Source organism: Dendrobium catenatum, unplaced genomic scaffold, assembly GCF_001605985.2.
Source record: "Dendrobium catenatum unplaced genomic scaffold, ASM160598v2 fragScaff_scaffold_490, whole genome shotgun sequence".
Lineage (NCBI taxonomy): Eukaryota > Viridiplantae > Streptophyta > Magnoliopsida > Asparagales > Orchidaceae > Dendrobium > Dendrobium catenatum.
In genome coordinates, this window is record NW_021318952.1 from 1,064,634 (window position 1) to 1,083,181 (window position 18,548).

Sequence of the window (18,548 nt, forward strand, 5' to 3'; positions counted from 1 at the left end):
GAGAGCCCTATACCTAGCCGACATCCACCTCCTTCTCCGATCAAAACCGCTACCTCCATTCTACCCGTCGCCTCTGCCTCCCTCAAGCCGGAGAAATATTGTGTACCAATCCAAAAGTGTGAGGGAGAATTATTTTGTTAAGTTATTAAAAAATACGCAACAAAATAATTTCTCCTCAAAGCCGATCCTTCCTATACCCGAATCGAACTCATGCCTGATCTCCCCCTTCCCCTCTCCGACTCCTCTTAAGTATTATTATTATTCTTCATTAATGTGATTATAATTAATAATATATTAATGTCATATTATTATTTATTATAATAATATTACTTTATCATCATTAGTTGTATAATTGTAATTTTATAATAACCATAATAATAATATGATTTTAATATTAATATTAGTGTTATTTCCATTATTATTATATTATTATTACTTTATTTATTTATTTTGAGATTATTTATAAATATTTATAATTATCTCAAATTTAAATTCATTAATTTTATAATTAATTTAAATTAAAATATAATTAGTTATACATTAAATATAACTAATTGTAATTTAATTATAAGTTAAATATGATTAATTCATAAACTAATCCTAATTTAAGTATAATTAATTATATAATAAGTGTAATTAATTATAATTAATTTTTAATTAATTATAAATTATGTTTAAATAATTTGTAATTAATTTTAAGTTAAATATAATTAATTATAGTTTAAATATAACTAATTATATTTAATTTATCACTAATTATAAGTCTAAAAAAATATATTTTCTTGTGGCTAGCGACGGGCCGGCAAACCTCCTACGCACTCACGTAGCGCTGCAGGGAGGGAAACCGGTGCAGTGCTTGCGACGACTTAAATCCTTCTTCAATGCTTGTGAAGAGCCGGCAAACCCCCTACGCGCTCATGTAGCGTTGTAGGGAGGGAAACCGGCGCGGCACTTACGGCGAGGGGGATAAAAAAGTTATTAAGTACCCCCGAACGCTGATGTAGTGCAGAGGGGGGAAATCTGTGCTTTTTTTAACTTATGCTCCAAACCCTTAAGCGCTCACGTAGTGGGCGGGGATTTAATAAAAAATGAAACTGCGGTGTCATTTTGACACCTACCTGAAGCCCTCACATAGCATCGAGGGGAAGGTTGCCTCTTAGTTTTTCCCCTACACGGGGGAGACGCCGGGAGGCTGCCGAAATTTCCACTAAAACTGAGGACTTGGACAAAAAAATTGGAGCTTGATTTGAATATAACTTAAGGAACTTGACATTGAAGAATGAAGTGAACCCAAAATCAAATTTAAGCTTGAACTTGAATGTGGACCGAAGTTGACAAGAACAAGGGATGCACTTGAACTCAAACAAAAGCAAGATAGCTCGAACTCATATTGAACTTGATTGAGCAGCAGGGGACCTGAACATAGAACTTGAGTTTATATTTTGAATTCGAGCTCAAGTGGAATTTGGGAATTGAACTTGCAAGTGGCACAATATAACTACATGGGACATAGAACTTGAATTTGATGCAAGAAACTTGTAAGACTTGAATCATATGCAAGAGAACTGATTTGGACATAAACAAAAAAAAAAATTGTAAGCTTGGACTTGATTGGAATCAAGCATGGTGGGTATGAACATGAACTTGAACTAGACTCAAGGAATTGAGCTCAAAGTGATAAGAAGACTTGAACCCTTACAAAAGACTTAGACTTGAATCAAATTTGATTGCAAGGGGTCTAAATTCAACATTGAACAAATGAAAGTGTATGAGCATCATCTAATGTCTAAGAAAAGACTTATAAGTTTGCAAATAATAATGTCAAACAAATGCAAAAACATGAAGCTTATGGTAAAATAAGAATCCATCATCAGGTACTTACAAGCATTTGTCAACTAGAATCAAGAAGGGCATATGAGCATATTCAAATGTATCAAACAATAATACATTCAACGGAATATGCATGAATGTCAACAAATATATGGGAAACTCATGACATATGAAGGACACAATGAATGTGATTTATTTATAAAGAAAGATCAATTGGGGGATACAACAATATGTTTGCAATCAATCAATAGGATCTAAAGAAAATTGCAAGAAATTGTCATATTGGTTGGAATACAAATTGATAACCAATAACAATGTTAATGCTATCATTCACATCACAAAACAGATGATGATTGACCCAAAGCATTTATCCTGATCATCCAAATGAAGGTAAGCATATGAACAAGAAATGTAAGACGAATGAAGAACAAGCTCTCAAAGATTATGCAAACAAAGAATGACAGAGTTGAGATATCTCAGGCTATTCAAATGAGGTAGTATCCAAGAAATGACCAAAGATTGAATGAAAGATATGCAATAAATGTCAGATGCTTATGTCATTAGCAACACTGTAACATAAACATGTACATTCAATTTTGTGAGCAGTGGAATGAACTCAAACCATATGCAGTAACTCTATTCACAACAAGCGCTGAAAGATGTCATGCTAGATATGAAGGTCACTTGTGAATAAAAATATACACATCAAACTATTCATGAATGGTGATGAGATATCGAATGAATGCTACATCACCTTAACGATCCATCACTGGTCAATATTAAGTAACTACATTGATCTGTTAAGAGCAAAGGGTTATGATACTACAACAAATGCAGACCTTTGTGATCAAAAGTAGGAGATTCGTTAGTGCACTACGATCCACCTACAGAAAGCAACGAGTAGTGCACGACAATCTACTTGTACGAAGTATCAAATAACTCAATTCAAAAGCTATTGTGCAATGCCACCAGATTCGCAACATCTATGCTAGCGGACAGAAGGCGTCTCTAAATATTCCAAGAACACCCCCACACATACACTATAGTTTGTGTACACATAGGTACACAAAGGGGTAAATATAATCATAAAACCCTTAAGGGCCCCGATGAGCGTGTTATTGGTACACACATGACGTCTAGGAATGCTACGCGGGTCAACGAGTGAATTTAAGTTTGAACTCGATCCTCCTATATGGACCAATAGGAGTAGACATGGTTCGAACCTTCAAACAAATACACTATTGTGACAACCGGTGTATTGGTTTTAATACATTCATATTAGTCCGTCAAGGCCTATAACAATGATAATTCACTAACGAAGGCTCAAAGCCTATGAAACCTGATCCCCTATCAGCAAATCGATAGGGTTGACAAGGTTTAAGACATAAATATTCTCAAATGACCCCTAACACCCCGATGATGACCATGTTGAATATAAATCTCAACCGGATGAATCCATTCCAAACATTTCAAATGTCATTCCAAACATCCAAAAACCCAAAAATCCCAAAATCATCAAAATCAAAAAGATATTTAAAATTGAAATAAATTATCAAATCACTTGAAACAAAATACATCCACCCTTCGCAATAGTTTGCCGAGGTGGACAAATTCAAATATAACTTCAGCTCACAAAGAGCTGATGCCTAGTTGAAAATATCACTAGGATCCATTCTCAAACAATCTCCTGCCAATAAGGACGTGGTACGTGTTCTCTAACCAGCAGTTTTGCTGCCAAATGGCACCGCAGGATAAACGGTTATGACCCAGGGCCCTTTGAACCGAGTGGTTTTGCCGTCAAATGGCACCACGAAATACCGATTATGGCCAGAGCCAATATGCTCATTATTGGCATCAAATCCTTGAGATATGAATCAATAGGGCACAAAGCCCTCTATTAGGTAAGGTGGATTCAAATTTGTCCCCTTAGACAAATATTCACCCTAGGTTTACAAGGTCCCCTTGGACAAAGCAACTCATGGCTGCCGACAAGGATCCTTCTGTCAGGTTGGATCAACTACCTCCTTTGACTAAGTAGACCATGGACCATGATGGCCTGGGACGACGGAACCATGGGATCTTGATCGGGTCCATCATCTATTCCCCCACCATCCGCTTTAAGTGTTAGGTGGTGAAATTTCCTATTTTAAATATCAAACTTTCAAAACCTTTTCAGATACCCAAATTCAAACCCAATTTCTAAATCCAAACTCATGTTGCTACTATATGTCAGATAACACGTATTCTCTACGTATCTGATTGACGACTAGCCTTAATTGAAAGTTCTCTCTCGTTATTGGGAGGGGTAATTAACTATAGGGGCTTGCGCCTATAGGAAACCATAACTCAGATCATAAAGTCCTCACAAAATAAGGGCGAAATCTCTTGGTACTATCTCATCTACAAACCCATCTGCCTTCCAAAATTTACCCCGGAACTTATTCCGTTAAAACTCCCCTCGCCAAAGAAAAATCACAATCAGTGCGGGCGGAGGCCAGGGCCGAATTTTCGGAGCCCACATAATGCTTTGAAGCTGTAGGATGACATAGAAGAACATATTGATAAAATGAGAAAATGAAAGATTATTTTGTATTCATTGCCCTCTCCCATGTGTATACATGGGTATATAGAGGTTTTATAAAGAACCACCGTACATTTCTATAATCCATATATATATATATGGATTATATTTTTGAAGGCTATGATGATTTCCAATATGACTATCTTTCTCTATTTTGTGAATTCAATTAGTTGGTTTAAACGTTGCTTTTGCTGCTCAAATGGTTTCATTGGTGCACTGTTAGCAATTGTTAATTTTGCTTAAACAATGCTTTATGTAGTTTAAGTACTCATTTTTACATGATGAATAAATATACCCAAAGCCTTTATTAATTGCAACAGAGGAGAGGGTTTAGAGCTCACGGGTTTCTTGGAGATCTGCAGTAGCGAGGTTCGTTCCCGGAGATCAGGGAAGGTTTTGACGAGAAGATACAACAGACTTTAAGCTCTCGGTATGGATCGTTGGAAAAGCAGTTCATCTCAGATCTCTCTTTGGAGTTCGACAGACGCTGCTAGGTGATATCTCCTCATCTTCTTCATCCCTTAGATTTTTTTGGTGGCTAGAGAACTGGACCACTGGTTTTTCTCTCTCTTCTTGATATTGAAATATAGATGAAGTGTAATCATTATTTGAGCAAGTTAATTTGATATTGACTGGTGATTTTGGTGCAATATAAATCAACTGAATTTACAAATTTTGCTTTTTTTTTTTTTCACACAGTTTCATTACTTTTACCATTAATCTTCTATTAATAATCCTAAATTAAAGGCACATAGGAGCATTAGTTGCACTTGATTTAATCATAAACACGTTTTTTTTTTTTTTTGGTCAGTTTCTGAATTACTGGCTATAAAGATTTCAAGTATTACCATTTTCTTTCATTTTTTATAAAAATTGTTGGAATTCTTTAATTGGACAGCACCTTTGGATGTTAGAAGCCTCCTATCAAAAGAACAGATAAAAAAAGAAAACAAAATTTCCACCAAATGATTAATGATACATTCTGCAATAACTTTCGGTCTTCTTACAGAACTTGTATTCTAACCAAACAAGCTCTAAGACTTAACAAAACAACTTGATTTTCTTTTCCTACAACATGAAAAGCATATCAATATGCAGTGGAAGCCATGAAAAATACAATCAAATTGTATTCACAGGCAAATTTTCTGCTATTAATTAAGATAAGAGCATCAGATCTCCTTCCCTGAATAATTGAAATGGCTCTATTTTTTTTCCTATGATTCACTGAAATCAAAGACCCTTATGAGAAATCCACCTTTCAAACATAGCATAACATTCTAATGGCATTTTACCAGGTGCCACATGACTTCCACCCTGCAAACAGTTCACAAACGCCAATTGAATGATTACTCTCAATAAATACTACATTTCACGATACTATAAATCAAACATCAAGGAATTTCATACCTTCACAGTAGCAAAAGTTAAGTTGTTCGAGAATAAAATGGTGTATCTGCAAATTCAAAATCATGAAATAAGTTTCAGTCTTGAGCAAAACAAGCTTAACATGCTATCAATAGTCGTAAGGCAAGCTATTTATGATCTCCTTACCCTGCAACTTGGCCGCCAGCATGCCACGATCTCCACGGCTCTAATACAGAGAAGTTGAGAGATTTTATCCACTCTAATGTGCCCAAGAATGGAATCCTCAAATCATGATCACCACTATTTGAATCACAAGATAATGAAAAAAAAAAAACTTAAATTTCCAAGCAAATAACCATCTTTCTAATTCTTTTTTTACATTCACAGCAAAAGAAGCTTATAAATTTACCTGTAAACCAGAGCTCGAAAACCTCGAGTAATAAGATTAAAGTGATAAGGTACAGAGCTTGGGATGCTGCGTGTGTAATGATAAGAATTCACATTGAAGTCACAGCGGTGAAATCGCTTAATAGTTGCCTAGAGATAAATTATTCACAAAATTTCAGACATTTGAATTCATCACAGGGGTGAAAGGTTATTCACTTATATATATATACCTCCTTGACATGGAGGGCCTCCTTTACAAGATTGTGATTACCCCAGTAATTTGCAAGAAGATCACCAGTCTGAACAACAATATTTCAGTAAGTTTTGATAGATCATTTAAGAAGTTTAGCAACTGCATATATAGCAGATAGATATGAAGGGAATGTGAAGAACTTAACTATACAAGAAATATCAGGAACTGACGATGACGGTAAGGTGAGGAAATCTTCAGGATTCTCCTTTAGAGACCTGATAGCTGTCGGCATTTCATTTGTGCTTGGAGGTTCATCAGAACAGTCGGGGTCCAATATACTATAAGAATTAATTTCTGACAGAAACTGAATTTATGTACAAGTTATGAGTTTCAGTCCAAATAAGAAACGAAATATTTGTGAACTAAAAAATTGAACATTGCTTACCCCATTAAAAGTATCAAGATGATTGGCGCAAAGCACGTTGTGAGGCTGCTTGAAATCTTCTCCAGCACAATTTGCCATTATTAGCTGAATATAAAGGAAGCTTCAATGTTTATGTTGCAGTGTTATTTGAACCTTTTTTGGTGATTGAAGACATCATATCTTGTCTATTAGCAGAATACATGAATAGCAAAAGAAATGGCATAAAATTTAATATTTTGGATTCAATATTATTCGTGTAATGACACCAAGACCTTACTATGGATTAAGATGAGAATATAAAGATTAGGTTCAAAAGTTCTCTTTATAAATTTGGGTTTAAAGTGGACCCCGTTGAACTTATGGAGGGGATGAGTTCGACTGAACCAAGAAGAACAATGAGTAAGAATCTGGGATTTTAGTTGGGCAAAATTTTGGACAAAAGAAAAAAAAAACTACGCCTAACTCGTGCACGACTTTTGACCTCTTTATAGGTTACATCGAAGGTTGATAGTATAGGAAAGGCTACATGATAAAGTTAAAGAAAAATGCATAACTAAGCTTCATTCAGTTAGTTGTATAGTGTGGGTTTGAAAGCCCTACATGGGGTCCCAATTGGGTGCCCATGCTTTACTTGAAACGGGCTTCACCCACCCACGCCCACCGATGACTTTCGGGACGTTGTACCCACCTATCTCAAAGGTCATTTGGCCTTTTAAGTGCCGCGCCGCACCGACACGCACATTGCTTAAATCGCCGTTTTCACCTCTTCTTACATGTTTTGATGTGTAGGGATCAACATATAGTACACTAGTTTGATTAGTAGCTGTCAAGCAGGCGAAAACTTTGGACGAGTTCTGAGTTGAGGGCAAATACCGTAGATGATTTCTTATTGTGAGAAACTTTAGTAGGCTCAACAAGTGCATTATACTATTAGCTTCCCCTTAGGTCGCTTAATGAGATGTTGCTCTAGGGTGAGTACAATATTTATATATTGAGAATCGAATATGGTCTTCTTCATATGTAACATGTGGTGTTGGGCGAGTACTAAGTTAGCTCATGATTGCAAACTTGTTGAGCAATAGATCGGGTACAAGCTTTAAAATAAATCATAGTCAAATTGTTGGGAAAGTAAAACACGCAACGAAACAAATAAGAAAGATAAAAAATGCTGTGGAGAAAAAGAGTAGCAGGATTTAACATGGAAAAATCCGAAACTAGGAAAAAAATATGGAGTCACACCACACTAAGAAATTCACTATGAAAATATGAGAGAAATAGTGCATCTCTCTCTTCTCTCTCACTCTCTTCTTGTCTCTCTTCGCCCTTGCTCCATTATCACTATAACAAATAAAAAGAAAATATACTAAAACCACATAGGGATGCAACCCTTAATGAAAAACGAGAAAGAAAACTGTCAGCCAGTCTCGCAACGCCAAATTTGGAGTGCCGCGACGCTTAACTCTCTGTCTTCTTTCTTTTAGATAGCATTGCAGCGTTGAGGTCTGGAGCTTCGTAGCACTCCATGGTAGTGTCGTAGCACCAGGGTTTGGAGTATCACAACACTCCGCTCTTTGTCTTTCTCCAAATAAACTATGTAGTGTCAGGGCACTTGGGTACACAACGTCGTAATGTACAAAAAAAAATTCATGTCAAATCACCCGAACCCAAGCAAGGAGAGGACCCCCTGCAACCCCCCAAAGAGCTCAACAGACTGAATTGAGGTCGAGACAATAGTACAATTTGATTGATTAACACAATTAGATTCCACACAAAAGTAACACAAATGAGTTCAAGCAAAATTTCAAGGAAAAAAGGAGTTTTTTTCACTTTTTTCATGTGAAAAATGAAATTATTACATTTAAAGATAGTTGTGAGGGGATTTTTAAAATATGAAATCAATGTTAATTTCTAATTCCATCTAACCAAATGATATATTTAAAAAAAATTACCATCTTTTCAAACTATGTTTTCTAATTTCAATCAACCCTAAACAATCCCTAAATAGAGAAAGGAAAAACCTGATATAGTTCACTAGAAATGATTCCCAATCCATAAGCATGTGGAACTTGAGTGGTGGTATCAACTTGTTCACCTGTTGCGGCATTACCAACTAAATAACCCTGAAAATTACCGAACGAGTTAAAATTTTTCTTTAATTCATTGAACCTAAGACTGATCAAACCTACATGAAGAACATACCTTGAAATTGATTAGAGGTTCCTGACCTCCTTCATTTCCTGCGTTCAAACATAAAACATTAATGATTCCTTAGCAAAAATAATTTATTTCAAACATAATCTATCAATTAACAAACCAATTCACCTTCAACTATTTTATGAGCAACAAGCACAGCCATCTTCCCACCGTATGAATCACCACCCATGTAGAAAGGATTTGAGAGGAATCTCGGATGATCGAGCAGCCACTACTCAATATAATATATTGATTGAGCATGGTTATAAAGTATAGCTTATAGTAGTGTTAAGTTGTGGAATTTAATTAATGTTAATGCCCTACAATAAACTATCTTGCACATAAACAATAATTAAAGTATTAAAATTTTGACAAAAAAGACATGAAAAACAAAAAATTTAACCAGCAGCTAAATATATTTACTGGTGAGAGAAGCAATTTGAGCATATTAATTACCTTCCTAAGAAACTGGTAGATAAATTCAGTCCCATTAACGTCCTCTGTGGTATAATCTTGTGCAGTTTTTGAGTAAGATAATCCAGTACCAATAGGCCAATCCACGAAGATCATGTTTGAAATCTGACAGCTCAGGAGATAATTTGAGAGAGGATTAAATACCATAATAATAATAATTAATTAAGCTCAAAATGGTTGGATTATGGCGCTTACCTTCGTCCAAGCAAAAGGATTAGCATATAAATTGGGCAGTTGGCCATCAAAATCATCAAGCTTAAATCTGAGAGGCCCTGCACAAACAGGTCAGTACAATGCATTAATGATCTTCAACCTCCACTCAAAAGACTATCAAAGTCAATAACAGCACCTAAAGGTTTATGCCATTGGAAGACTGTAAAACGAGGGGAACAAGTGAAAGAAATAGAAGCAAAGGCGGGGAAGAACAGAGCTTACCCATGTCCAAGGTCATGCCATTGATGGCCGAGCAGCCCGGCCCTCCAACTAACCACAGGAGGAGTGGATCTTCGCTTGGGCTTCTTTCAGACTCCACCAAGTAATAGAATAGCTCTGCTCCGCTCTTTTCGTTCATAGTCACATACCTTAATTTTTTCCGTCCAAAAAGCAAAACCGGAAATAATCAGTTCATGATTCATGCAAATAAAAGCTAGAAGATGACCAAATAGTTTGTTTAATTTTAGAGAGCTGCTGTAATCCAAAGTTTGAATCTTTATCATCTGGTAATATACTGTGGGCACTATTTGATTATCAGAATGCCACTCTCTAAAAAAAAAGTTGTATGGGTTTATTAGAGATCTGATAGACTAACCCTGTTTCAAGACGAAAGGGAAGTGGTCCGTCGAATCCAGGGAGACGAGTGATATTGTTGAAGGCAGAGAGAGAGGAAGAAATCAAGTTGAAGAACAGGAGGAGACACAGTGCTGAATCTAGCAGAAGAGGGAGCTGATGCCTGGAAGTAGACATGGCTGGCTGCGGCCTGCGTGAGGAAGAACTGAAGAAGAGCGAAGAGATAGACGAGTCACTATTTGAAAGAGACTGAAAATGTAAATGTTCGTTTCTACACCGAAGAAATGATGTGATGAACATGAATATTATATTATTAACTGATTAATTATCAAAAGCATTTATCATAACCAGTTACAGCAAAGTTAAGTATGTAGATCAGTTACTGAATATTCTATAGAGTCGCATGAGTATCTCGTGGTGTCATTTCAATCTAGCCATGGGAGTAGGTAGGAGTTTCTCGTGCAAATGCAAATGAAAGCATGGGACGTTGGATAAAGAACATCATAAAAGTTATTTCTATGTGAATAAAATGGCTTGAAATTTGATTAAAATGTGTATTATACTATCATATAACATATTTTATGATTTTTTATAAATTATTTATTTGAGCAAAAAATTTTTTTTTTTCTCACACTTCTAATCTTCTAACCAAGTTTATGAATATCATATCGAATAACATGGTCGGCGAAAAAAAATGTAGGCTATTTGGTTGACTAAAAAATGAATGTGGTGTGAAATGAAAATTTTGAAATTATTTGGATGAATGTAAATAATGTGCATCTCAACGGGAAAAACCCAACAAGCCCATGGTGGATCAACTTTTATTATACGCACGGAAATCCTAGAGCATAAATGTGCAAAGAATTATTAATAATCTATAAGATTAACACAAATCATATGATGGAGTGTATTAAGGATTTTAACAAAAATAACTAAACTCGCACCTAATAATTTTATAAATAAATCATCACTCTACATGTTCTCGAGATGGATATTTGTCACCTAATTCTAAGGCGGCCGTGGCAATTTGACATTGGAGCCATACATGATGGCCGAACAAATATATACACCTTCGAATGGAAGAACCACAAAATTAGACAATCGCCCCACTCATCCAATAACTGTAATAAAGAAGTAATCGACAAGGCTGTCATGTTTATTGTCTCCGGATTGACTCTCATCAGCTCCTGTCAAGAATCATCTGATATGCTTGCACTCATTGTCGTTGATTCCCACCAGAATAGCAAGTTTCAAGAATTACCTCAAGATGTTCATAACATCCTCCAACGCTATGCTGATATTTGGCCTCAAGAGCTACCTAATTCTCTGCCACCTTTATGCAGCCTTCAACATCAAATTGATTTGCAACCAGGAGCTACATTACATAATCTACCACATTATCGGATGAGCCCCCAAGAGCATGAAGCATTGCGAAGTATTATTGAAGAATTGCTGCATAAGAATTTGATACAACCCAGCCTTAGCTCGTGTGTCGTTCCTGCTCTACTTATACCAAAGAAGGACGAAAGTCGGCGGATGTACGTTGATAGCCGAGCTATCAACAAAATAATGGTGAAATACTATTTTCCAGTACTACGCATTGAATACATGCTCGACAAGCTTGCGGGTGCCACCATGTTCTCAAAGCTCAACTTGAGAAGCGGATATCACCAAATTCGTATTCGATCCATCGATGAATGGAAGACCGCTTTTAAAACCAGGATGGCTTCTACGAGTGGCAAGTTATGCCTTTCGGACTGTGCAATGCACCTACCACGTTCATGTGGTTGATGAATGAAGTTCTAAAACTAGTTCTTAGGAAATGTTGTGTAGTCTACTTTGATGACATTCTTGTTTTTAGCTCAACTCCTCAAGACCATCTAACTCATCTCCTTTCTATTTTTGAATTTTGAGAGCACATAAGCTCTATCTTAACTTTCCTAAGTGTGAGTTTGCAACATGTTCTGTCCACTTTCTTGGATTCATTATTTCTAGCAATGGCATTCATATGGACCCCCAAAAGGTCAATGCAATCATAGATTGATCAGTTCCCCAATCGATCTCAGAAGTCTGCAGCTTCATTGGATTAGCAAACTTTTCTTGTCAATTTATCCAGGGTTTCAACTTTATTCTAGCACCAATCATAGATTGCCTTAAGGATAAAACATTACGCTGGACTCAAGATCAACAACATAGTTTCGACATTATCAAAGTCGCATTCAGTTCAGCCCCTGTGTTGGCCATTCCGAACTTTAACTATTCATTTCATGCGGACATAGATGCATCCATCGTGGGTATTAGGGTTGTCCTTTCGCAAGAAGATCAGCCAATCAAATTTTCAGTGAAAAATTGACTCCCGCCCACCATAATTGCTCTTCCTACGAGGAAGAATTATATGTCATTTTTCGGGCCTTGAAGCAAATGGAGCATTATCTGCTACACCATGACTTTATCTTGAGTAGTGACAATCATGCACACCAATTTATTAACAGCCAAAAACTAGTAAATAAAATGCATGCAAGGCAGTCACTTTTCTACAAAGATTTAGTTTTGTATTGAAACATAAGTCTTGAACCCAGAATCGAGTTGCGGATGCACTCAGTAGACGCACAACCTTAGTAATTAAGCTACAAACGGAGTTGCAAGGACTCCAAAGTCTTCTGGAGTTGTATTCCACGGACAAGGATTTTTCTTCACCATTGACAGAACTGTCAAGTCTCCAGCTGCTTCATTCTAGAATTTTTCACTCTAGCATGATTATTTGTTCAAAGGTGGCTTGCTGTGCGTACCAGACTCATCTTGGTGAGAGCATCTGATCAAGGAAATGCGTAGCGGCGGACAAGCTGCTTATGCGGGCAGGACCAAAACTCTAGAATAGATGCAAATCAGATTTTACTAGCCTTACATGCGTTGTGATGTTATAAGGTTTGTAGAATAGTGTCCTATTTGTCAAGCATAAAAAGGAAATGATCAGAAAACCAGGTTGTACATGTGTTACCGGTGTCAAACTCCATTTGGGAAGACTTGAGCAAGGATTTTGTTTTGGGATTACCACGAACAAAGCGAGGTGCATATTCCTCGAAATGGTTTTTCGTTGACCGATTCTAAAAAATGTCTCATTTCCTCGCTTGAAAAAAGGCATTTGACGCTCTCAACGTAGCCATTCTCTTCTTTAAAGAGATTGTACACCTGCATGGATTGCCCCGCAGTATCACATCGGATCGTGATGTCAAATTTGTAAGTCATTTTTTGGCGAGAATTGTGGAAACACTTGCGGAGTGAAATTAAATTTAGTTCTTCCTATCATCCTCAAACTGAAGGCTAGATAACTAGTTAACCGCTCGCTAGGTAATATGATGCGATGTATAACACATGAATATCCCAAATAGTTGAACGATTATTTAGGTCAAGCAGAATTTTCCTATAATTCCATGGCTAACCGATCCACCGGACAATATCCGTTCAACATCGTCTACACTAAGGTACCTAACCACGTTGTTGACATCATTGTCCTTCCTAAATATAAGAGTAAATACGCATTTGAAACCAAGGAGAAATACACAAAAATGCTAGAGGATGTCAAGGCCAAGTTATCAATTGCTAATGATAACTACAAACATCTTGTCGATGCACATAGGCTTGAGGACTATTATATGAGAGTATGCAAAAGAGAGAACTAATTGTAACTCTATTTTCTCCAAAATAGTAAAATCATCCCATCCCGTGGACGTAGGCATCTCTGCCGAATCATGTAAGTCGCTTTGTGTTTGATTATGATTTTCTAGTTGTTTCCGCTGTTTTGAACGACAATTGGTATCAAAACCAAATACTGGTGGGATTTCCGACGATGGCTTGAATCAATTCTTTGTGGTTTATATAGCAAAAAAAAGGAAAAGATGTCGAAGACGGGCATGCATGCGCGTGATGATGAAAGCGGGAGGCCAAAGAAGGTTTGCTTCTGCGCATGGAAGGCTCGCGCATGAAAGCGGGCCAAGACAAACATGGTTTCATGAGTGATAGTCACAATCAAGTGCGGGCAATCAATTGCTCGATATGCATGTGGTTTTGCTCGAAGAAGCCTGGTGGGAGATGGACTATTGTGTGGAAGACTAGGTTACGGGCATGGGCCATACGAAGTAGACGTAGCTTGCACCTTGCAGTTTTTCAATATACACGTGAAGTGCTGCCTCTAGATCGTAGACACGTGGGTGTGCGACCTGGGTCAGAACTCACGCAAGTGCATGTCTAGAGATAACAAAGTCGTGCAAGATGGTTTTGCATGGGCAGGAGACCAATGGGAGTAGATGCGTCTTCTTTGGTGAGCGCCTAAGTCAGAGCAATAGCTTGATTTTGGGCATGGATCACATATTCAATTTCTTTCTATTTGTAGATCCAGTACAAATTGCGCTCGTGTTTTTCTTATTCGCGCATAACAGGAGGTTGGATGGGCCATACCTTGGCTAGGAAGTGTGGGAGACTCTCATGTTTGTGATTTGGGCTGTTCGAATACGAATCTCATGGCTAAGCTATTAGTTTTTTGTTCTGGATCATTGTTGGAAGAAGAAAGAGAGCTAGATTGATATAATTTTGGCTATGCCAGAGAGTTGAAATTTTTTGGAGACTATGAGATCCAGTGGAGTTATGGATATATTCACCTCGTCGGTGGAGAAGACGTCGATCCATCAGATGGTTACACATCCTGTTAACATTGATGTGATGAAATTTGATTGCAAAGGAAACTTTGGCATGTGCAGATGTGAGATGATGGATGCGCTATGCTCGTTCAATCTAGAGGATACTCTTGATAGTGATGAACGTCTTGAAGAGAATTCTAAGAGAAATTGATTGAAAATGAATCAGAGTGTTTGTGGCTTGATCTGAATTTTCTTATTTCAAGAGATCAAGTATTGTGTGATGATGGAGACTTTTACAGTGAAACTATGGAAGACTTTGAATAATTAGTATTCAACGAAGAGAGCAGAGAATCGTCTTCATATGAAATATTGCTCTACAAATTTTAGATGAGATATGGGGTTACTATTGATAAGCCAAATGTATTCACAAAGCTATTAATAGATCTATTTAATCTAGATGAGGAGGTTGGAGATGAAGAAAAAGGGGCTTCTTTTATTGAATTTGCTCTCTGATGAATATGAGAATTTTATAACGACTCTCATTCATATGAAGGAGATCTTAAATTATAGTGAGGTGGCTACGATATTATTTATTCATGAATTCCAACATAGGGATAAAGAATCTGTAAAGATGGATTTGATTGAGGCTCTTACACTCCAATGAGGAAGATATGAGAAGCAGAAGAATAGAAAGGATGGCCGTGATAATAAACGAGGCAAGTTTCATGGGCATAATCTTAGAAAGAATCAGTGTGCTTTCTATTTAGAGGCTGATCATTGGAATAAAGATTGCTGAAGCTGAAGGAGAAGAGAAAAGGAGTTTCCTCTAAGGCAAAGAAAAATCTTACTTTGAAAAAATGTGATGAAGACAGATGTATCACTATATGTAGTTTCTCATAGTTTGTACACAGATGGATTATGTTAAATTATGGATATTGGTGTTACTTATCATTTTTATCCCACTAGTGAGTGATTCTATACCTATAAAGAGTTTGATAGTGGTGTAGTAACTATATAAAATAATCGAGCTCATTGTATTACTTGTGTATGAAGCATCTTCATCATAATGCATAATGGTATTCTGAGAGAGCTTATTGATGTGAGATATATTCTATATATCAAGAATAATTTATTATCTGCTAAAGTTTTAACGAGTAAGGGCTATAAGATAGTCATTGAGACATGAGTTCTAAAAATATATCATGGAGCACTATTTTTTTTTTAAGAGAGTTCATTATCACAGCCTTTACAATCTTCAAGGAAGAACAATGATTAGAATGGATGCTATTGTTGTTGATTCTTCTAATACCATTGCATTGTGACATATAAGGCTAGCTCATACATGAGAGGCTTTACTTATGAATTGGTTGAAGAATGATTTGATTAAAAGAGCGAGCACCTACAAGCTCAATTTTTGTGAATATTGTGTATTTGGCAAGAAGACACGAGTATCCTTTAGTACTATTACCCATAACACGAAGGATTATTTTGAGTATATTCACATAGATGTTTGGGGTCTGATGAAGACAACACCATTCAACATGCATATATATTTTTTATTTTTTATTTATGATTACTCCATATATGTTTGAGTGTATACCATGAGGTGTAAGAGAGAGGTACTGAAGATCTTTAGAGCTTGGAAGAAGTATATTGTGACTCAAACTAATAAAAAAGATATGGTGTATCAGATTAGAAAATGGGGACAAATACATATCGGATGCATTATTGCAATAGAGTTAGAGAACTAGGATAGAAAACCACTTCACTATTTGAGAGACACCGCAGTAGAAAGGGGTGGCAGAGAGGATAAATAGGACTTTGGTGGAAAGTTCAATATATATTATCCATTGTTGGGTTGGATAAAGTATATATATTAGGCTGAGGCTATTGACTATGATTGTCACTTGGTGAATCATATGTCTTCTCTAGTTTATTGGAAAGAATACCCCAAAGAACATGTGACCGGGGTATCCTGCTAAAGACTATGAACACTTAAGAGTATTTGAGTGTCCATCTTGCTATCTTGTCCATAATGATGAACTGGAACCATGAGCAAAGAAGAAAATCTTAATTAACTTTAGGTGTGAAATTAAGGTTTTCAAACTTTATGATTAGGGAGAAAAGAAATTATCATTCGTGGGAATGTTACATTCGACAAGGTGAGCATGTTGAAGTCTTAAGACTCGAAGCAGGTGGAGAGTTATGATGGGACCATGCATAGATGTACTTCAAAAGTTGGAGTTTTATGCAACATCATTTATTCCACATAAAAAAATCATTTCTACCTATATGCCTATTTTAGCCATAGATCAGTGCTAAGAGAGTTTGCTACTTAGCTTTTGCATATTTTATATTCTTACAACTTGTTATTTTGATGATTCCAAATATTATTGTTTTGATTACTTAATTTCTCCTAATACATTTTGAAAGAATTATTTTTTGGCTCTTGTGTGTACTAACATTTCTGGAAAATCAAACTCCAAATTGGTGAAGACTTCAAATAAAGATCTGAATATACTATTTTTTAATTTGGAGTATGTATTTTATTCTTTTTGAGTCAGAGAAAGTGTGATCATAATTGAGTAACTTTAGCACACACACACTAGGGGAGATCTTTAAAAGATAAAATTTCTCATACTGATCGTACGGGATGAACCATGTTCGTGCAGGACGATCAGTCAGTTATACCCCTCGGAGAGCAATGGAATGAACAGAAAGTGAAAAAAAAATTCTAAGTCCTGATAATCCTAACAAATTTACCCATTCGTCCTTGGACGATATCCTCTGATTTCTCACTTTGAACTATTCGTCCAGACAAAATATCCCATTCATCCCCGGATGATGTCCTCTGATTTCTCACTTTACACTATTCGTCCAGACGAAATGTCCCATTCATCCCTGGATGATGTTCTCTGATTTCTCACCTTGAACTATTCGTCCAGATGAAATGTCCCATTCGTCCCTGGACGATGTCCTCTGATTTCTCACCTTGAACTATTCGTCCAGACAAAATGTCCCATTCGTCCTTAGACGATGTCCTCTGATTTTTGAAATTAATAGTTCGTCCAGACGATTCTACCCATTCCTCCCAAGATGATGTCCTCTGTTCCTTAACCTTGTGGACCATCCTGCAGTTATCTTTCAATAAAGCTTGAACATAATTGTTCGTACCAGACGAACTATGCTCGTACGGGACGATGATCGGGTATGAAGTAATTTCGTACCAATGCAAATTGAGTTCGTACACAATAATTTTTACACTGTTTGTACGTATGAATTACGATCATACGGGACGATCAAGTACGTACATATTTGAAAAATTACAGTTTTTGGACAATTTTTTGTGTTTTTCATTTAAAAGGTCCACTTAAAACTATCTTGTAATCTTTTTGTCCACAGGTCTTTATGCAAACGGAAGAGAGATTGAAGGAGAGAGTGTTTGAAGGAGATTTTTTACTACTGGAGCGTGAAGTATTCACTTGGCACTCAAAGGTAAGGATCTTCGTTTGTGAATTGTGGTTACTTCGCTCCTTTCTCTTGTCCTTCTAGATTTCTCGTGATAAGATCTTGTCAAGGAGATCCAGTTTTCTGCCGACACTCGAGGAGTGTGAACAACGGGAGGGTTCTCTGCCTACACTTGGAGAAGTGTGAAAGGACGAAGGGTTCTCTGCCTACACT

The 18,548-nt window shown here is 36.7% G+C and overlaps 2 protein-coding genes across 3 annotated transcripts in view; both read right to left on the reverse strand.

Moving 5' to 3' along the window:
- LOC114579557 (serine carboxypeptidase-like 18) overlaps positions 1–5,076 on the reverse strand; it is a 17,702-nt gene extending 12,626 nt beyond the window's left edge. Inside the window, exon 1 of one of the 2 annotated variants that reach the window (XM_028694491.1) lies at positions 4,753–5,076. In XM_028694491.1, coding sequence (XP_028550324.1) covers positions 4,753–4,868 — 116 coding nt within the window. In that variant the 5' untranslated portion in view covers positions 4,869–5,076. Of the gene's footprint in view, positions 1–13; positions 79–4,752 lie in introns of those variants that run through there. The other variant, XM_028694492.1, reaches the window with a different exon arrangement.
- A 290-nt stretch (positions 5,077–5,366) lies between these two features.
- On the reverse strand, positions 5,367–10,502 carry LOC110114266 (serine carboxypeptidase-like 12). Its single transcript, XM_020847087.2, has 14 exons — positions 10,256–10,502; positions 9,883–10,028; positions 9,643–9,719; positions 9,430–9,552; positions 9,103–9,205; positions 8,980–9,017; positions 8,799–8,900; positions 6,802–6,885; positions 6,562–6,720; positions 6,394–6,462; positions 6,186–6,313; positions 5,963–6,076; positions 5,819–5,864; positions 5,367–5,725 (listed from the first exon to the last, which is right to left on the reverse strand). Exons 1-14 carry the CDS (start codon positions 10,408–10,410, stop codon positions 5,642–5,644), a joined length of 1,428 nt encoding a protein of 475 aa, XP_020702746.1. The 5' UTR covers positions 10,411–10,502; the 3' UTR covers positions 5,367–5,641.
- Between the last annotated feature and the right edge of the window lie 8,046 nt (positions 10,503–18,548).

What these genes read in the sequence shown, in the direction of transcription:
- LOC110114266 (XM_020847087.2), bottom strand. Translation starts at nt 10,410, where the DNA reads ATGTCTACTTCCAGGCATCAGCTCCCTCTTCTGCTAGATTCAGCACTG. An exon ending in ATCCTTTTGCTTGGACGAAG is followed by an intron (nt 9,553 to 9,642) that starts GTAAGCGCCATA and finishes CTGAGCTGTCAG; the next exon opens with ATTTCAAACATGATCTTCGT. An exon ending in GCTGGCGGCCAAGTTGCAGG is followed by an intron (nt 5,865 to 5,962) that starts GTAAGGAGATCA and finishes TTGAATTTGCAG; the next exon opens with ATACACCATTTTATTCTCGA.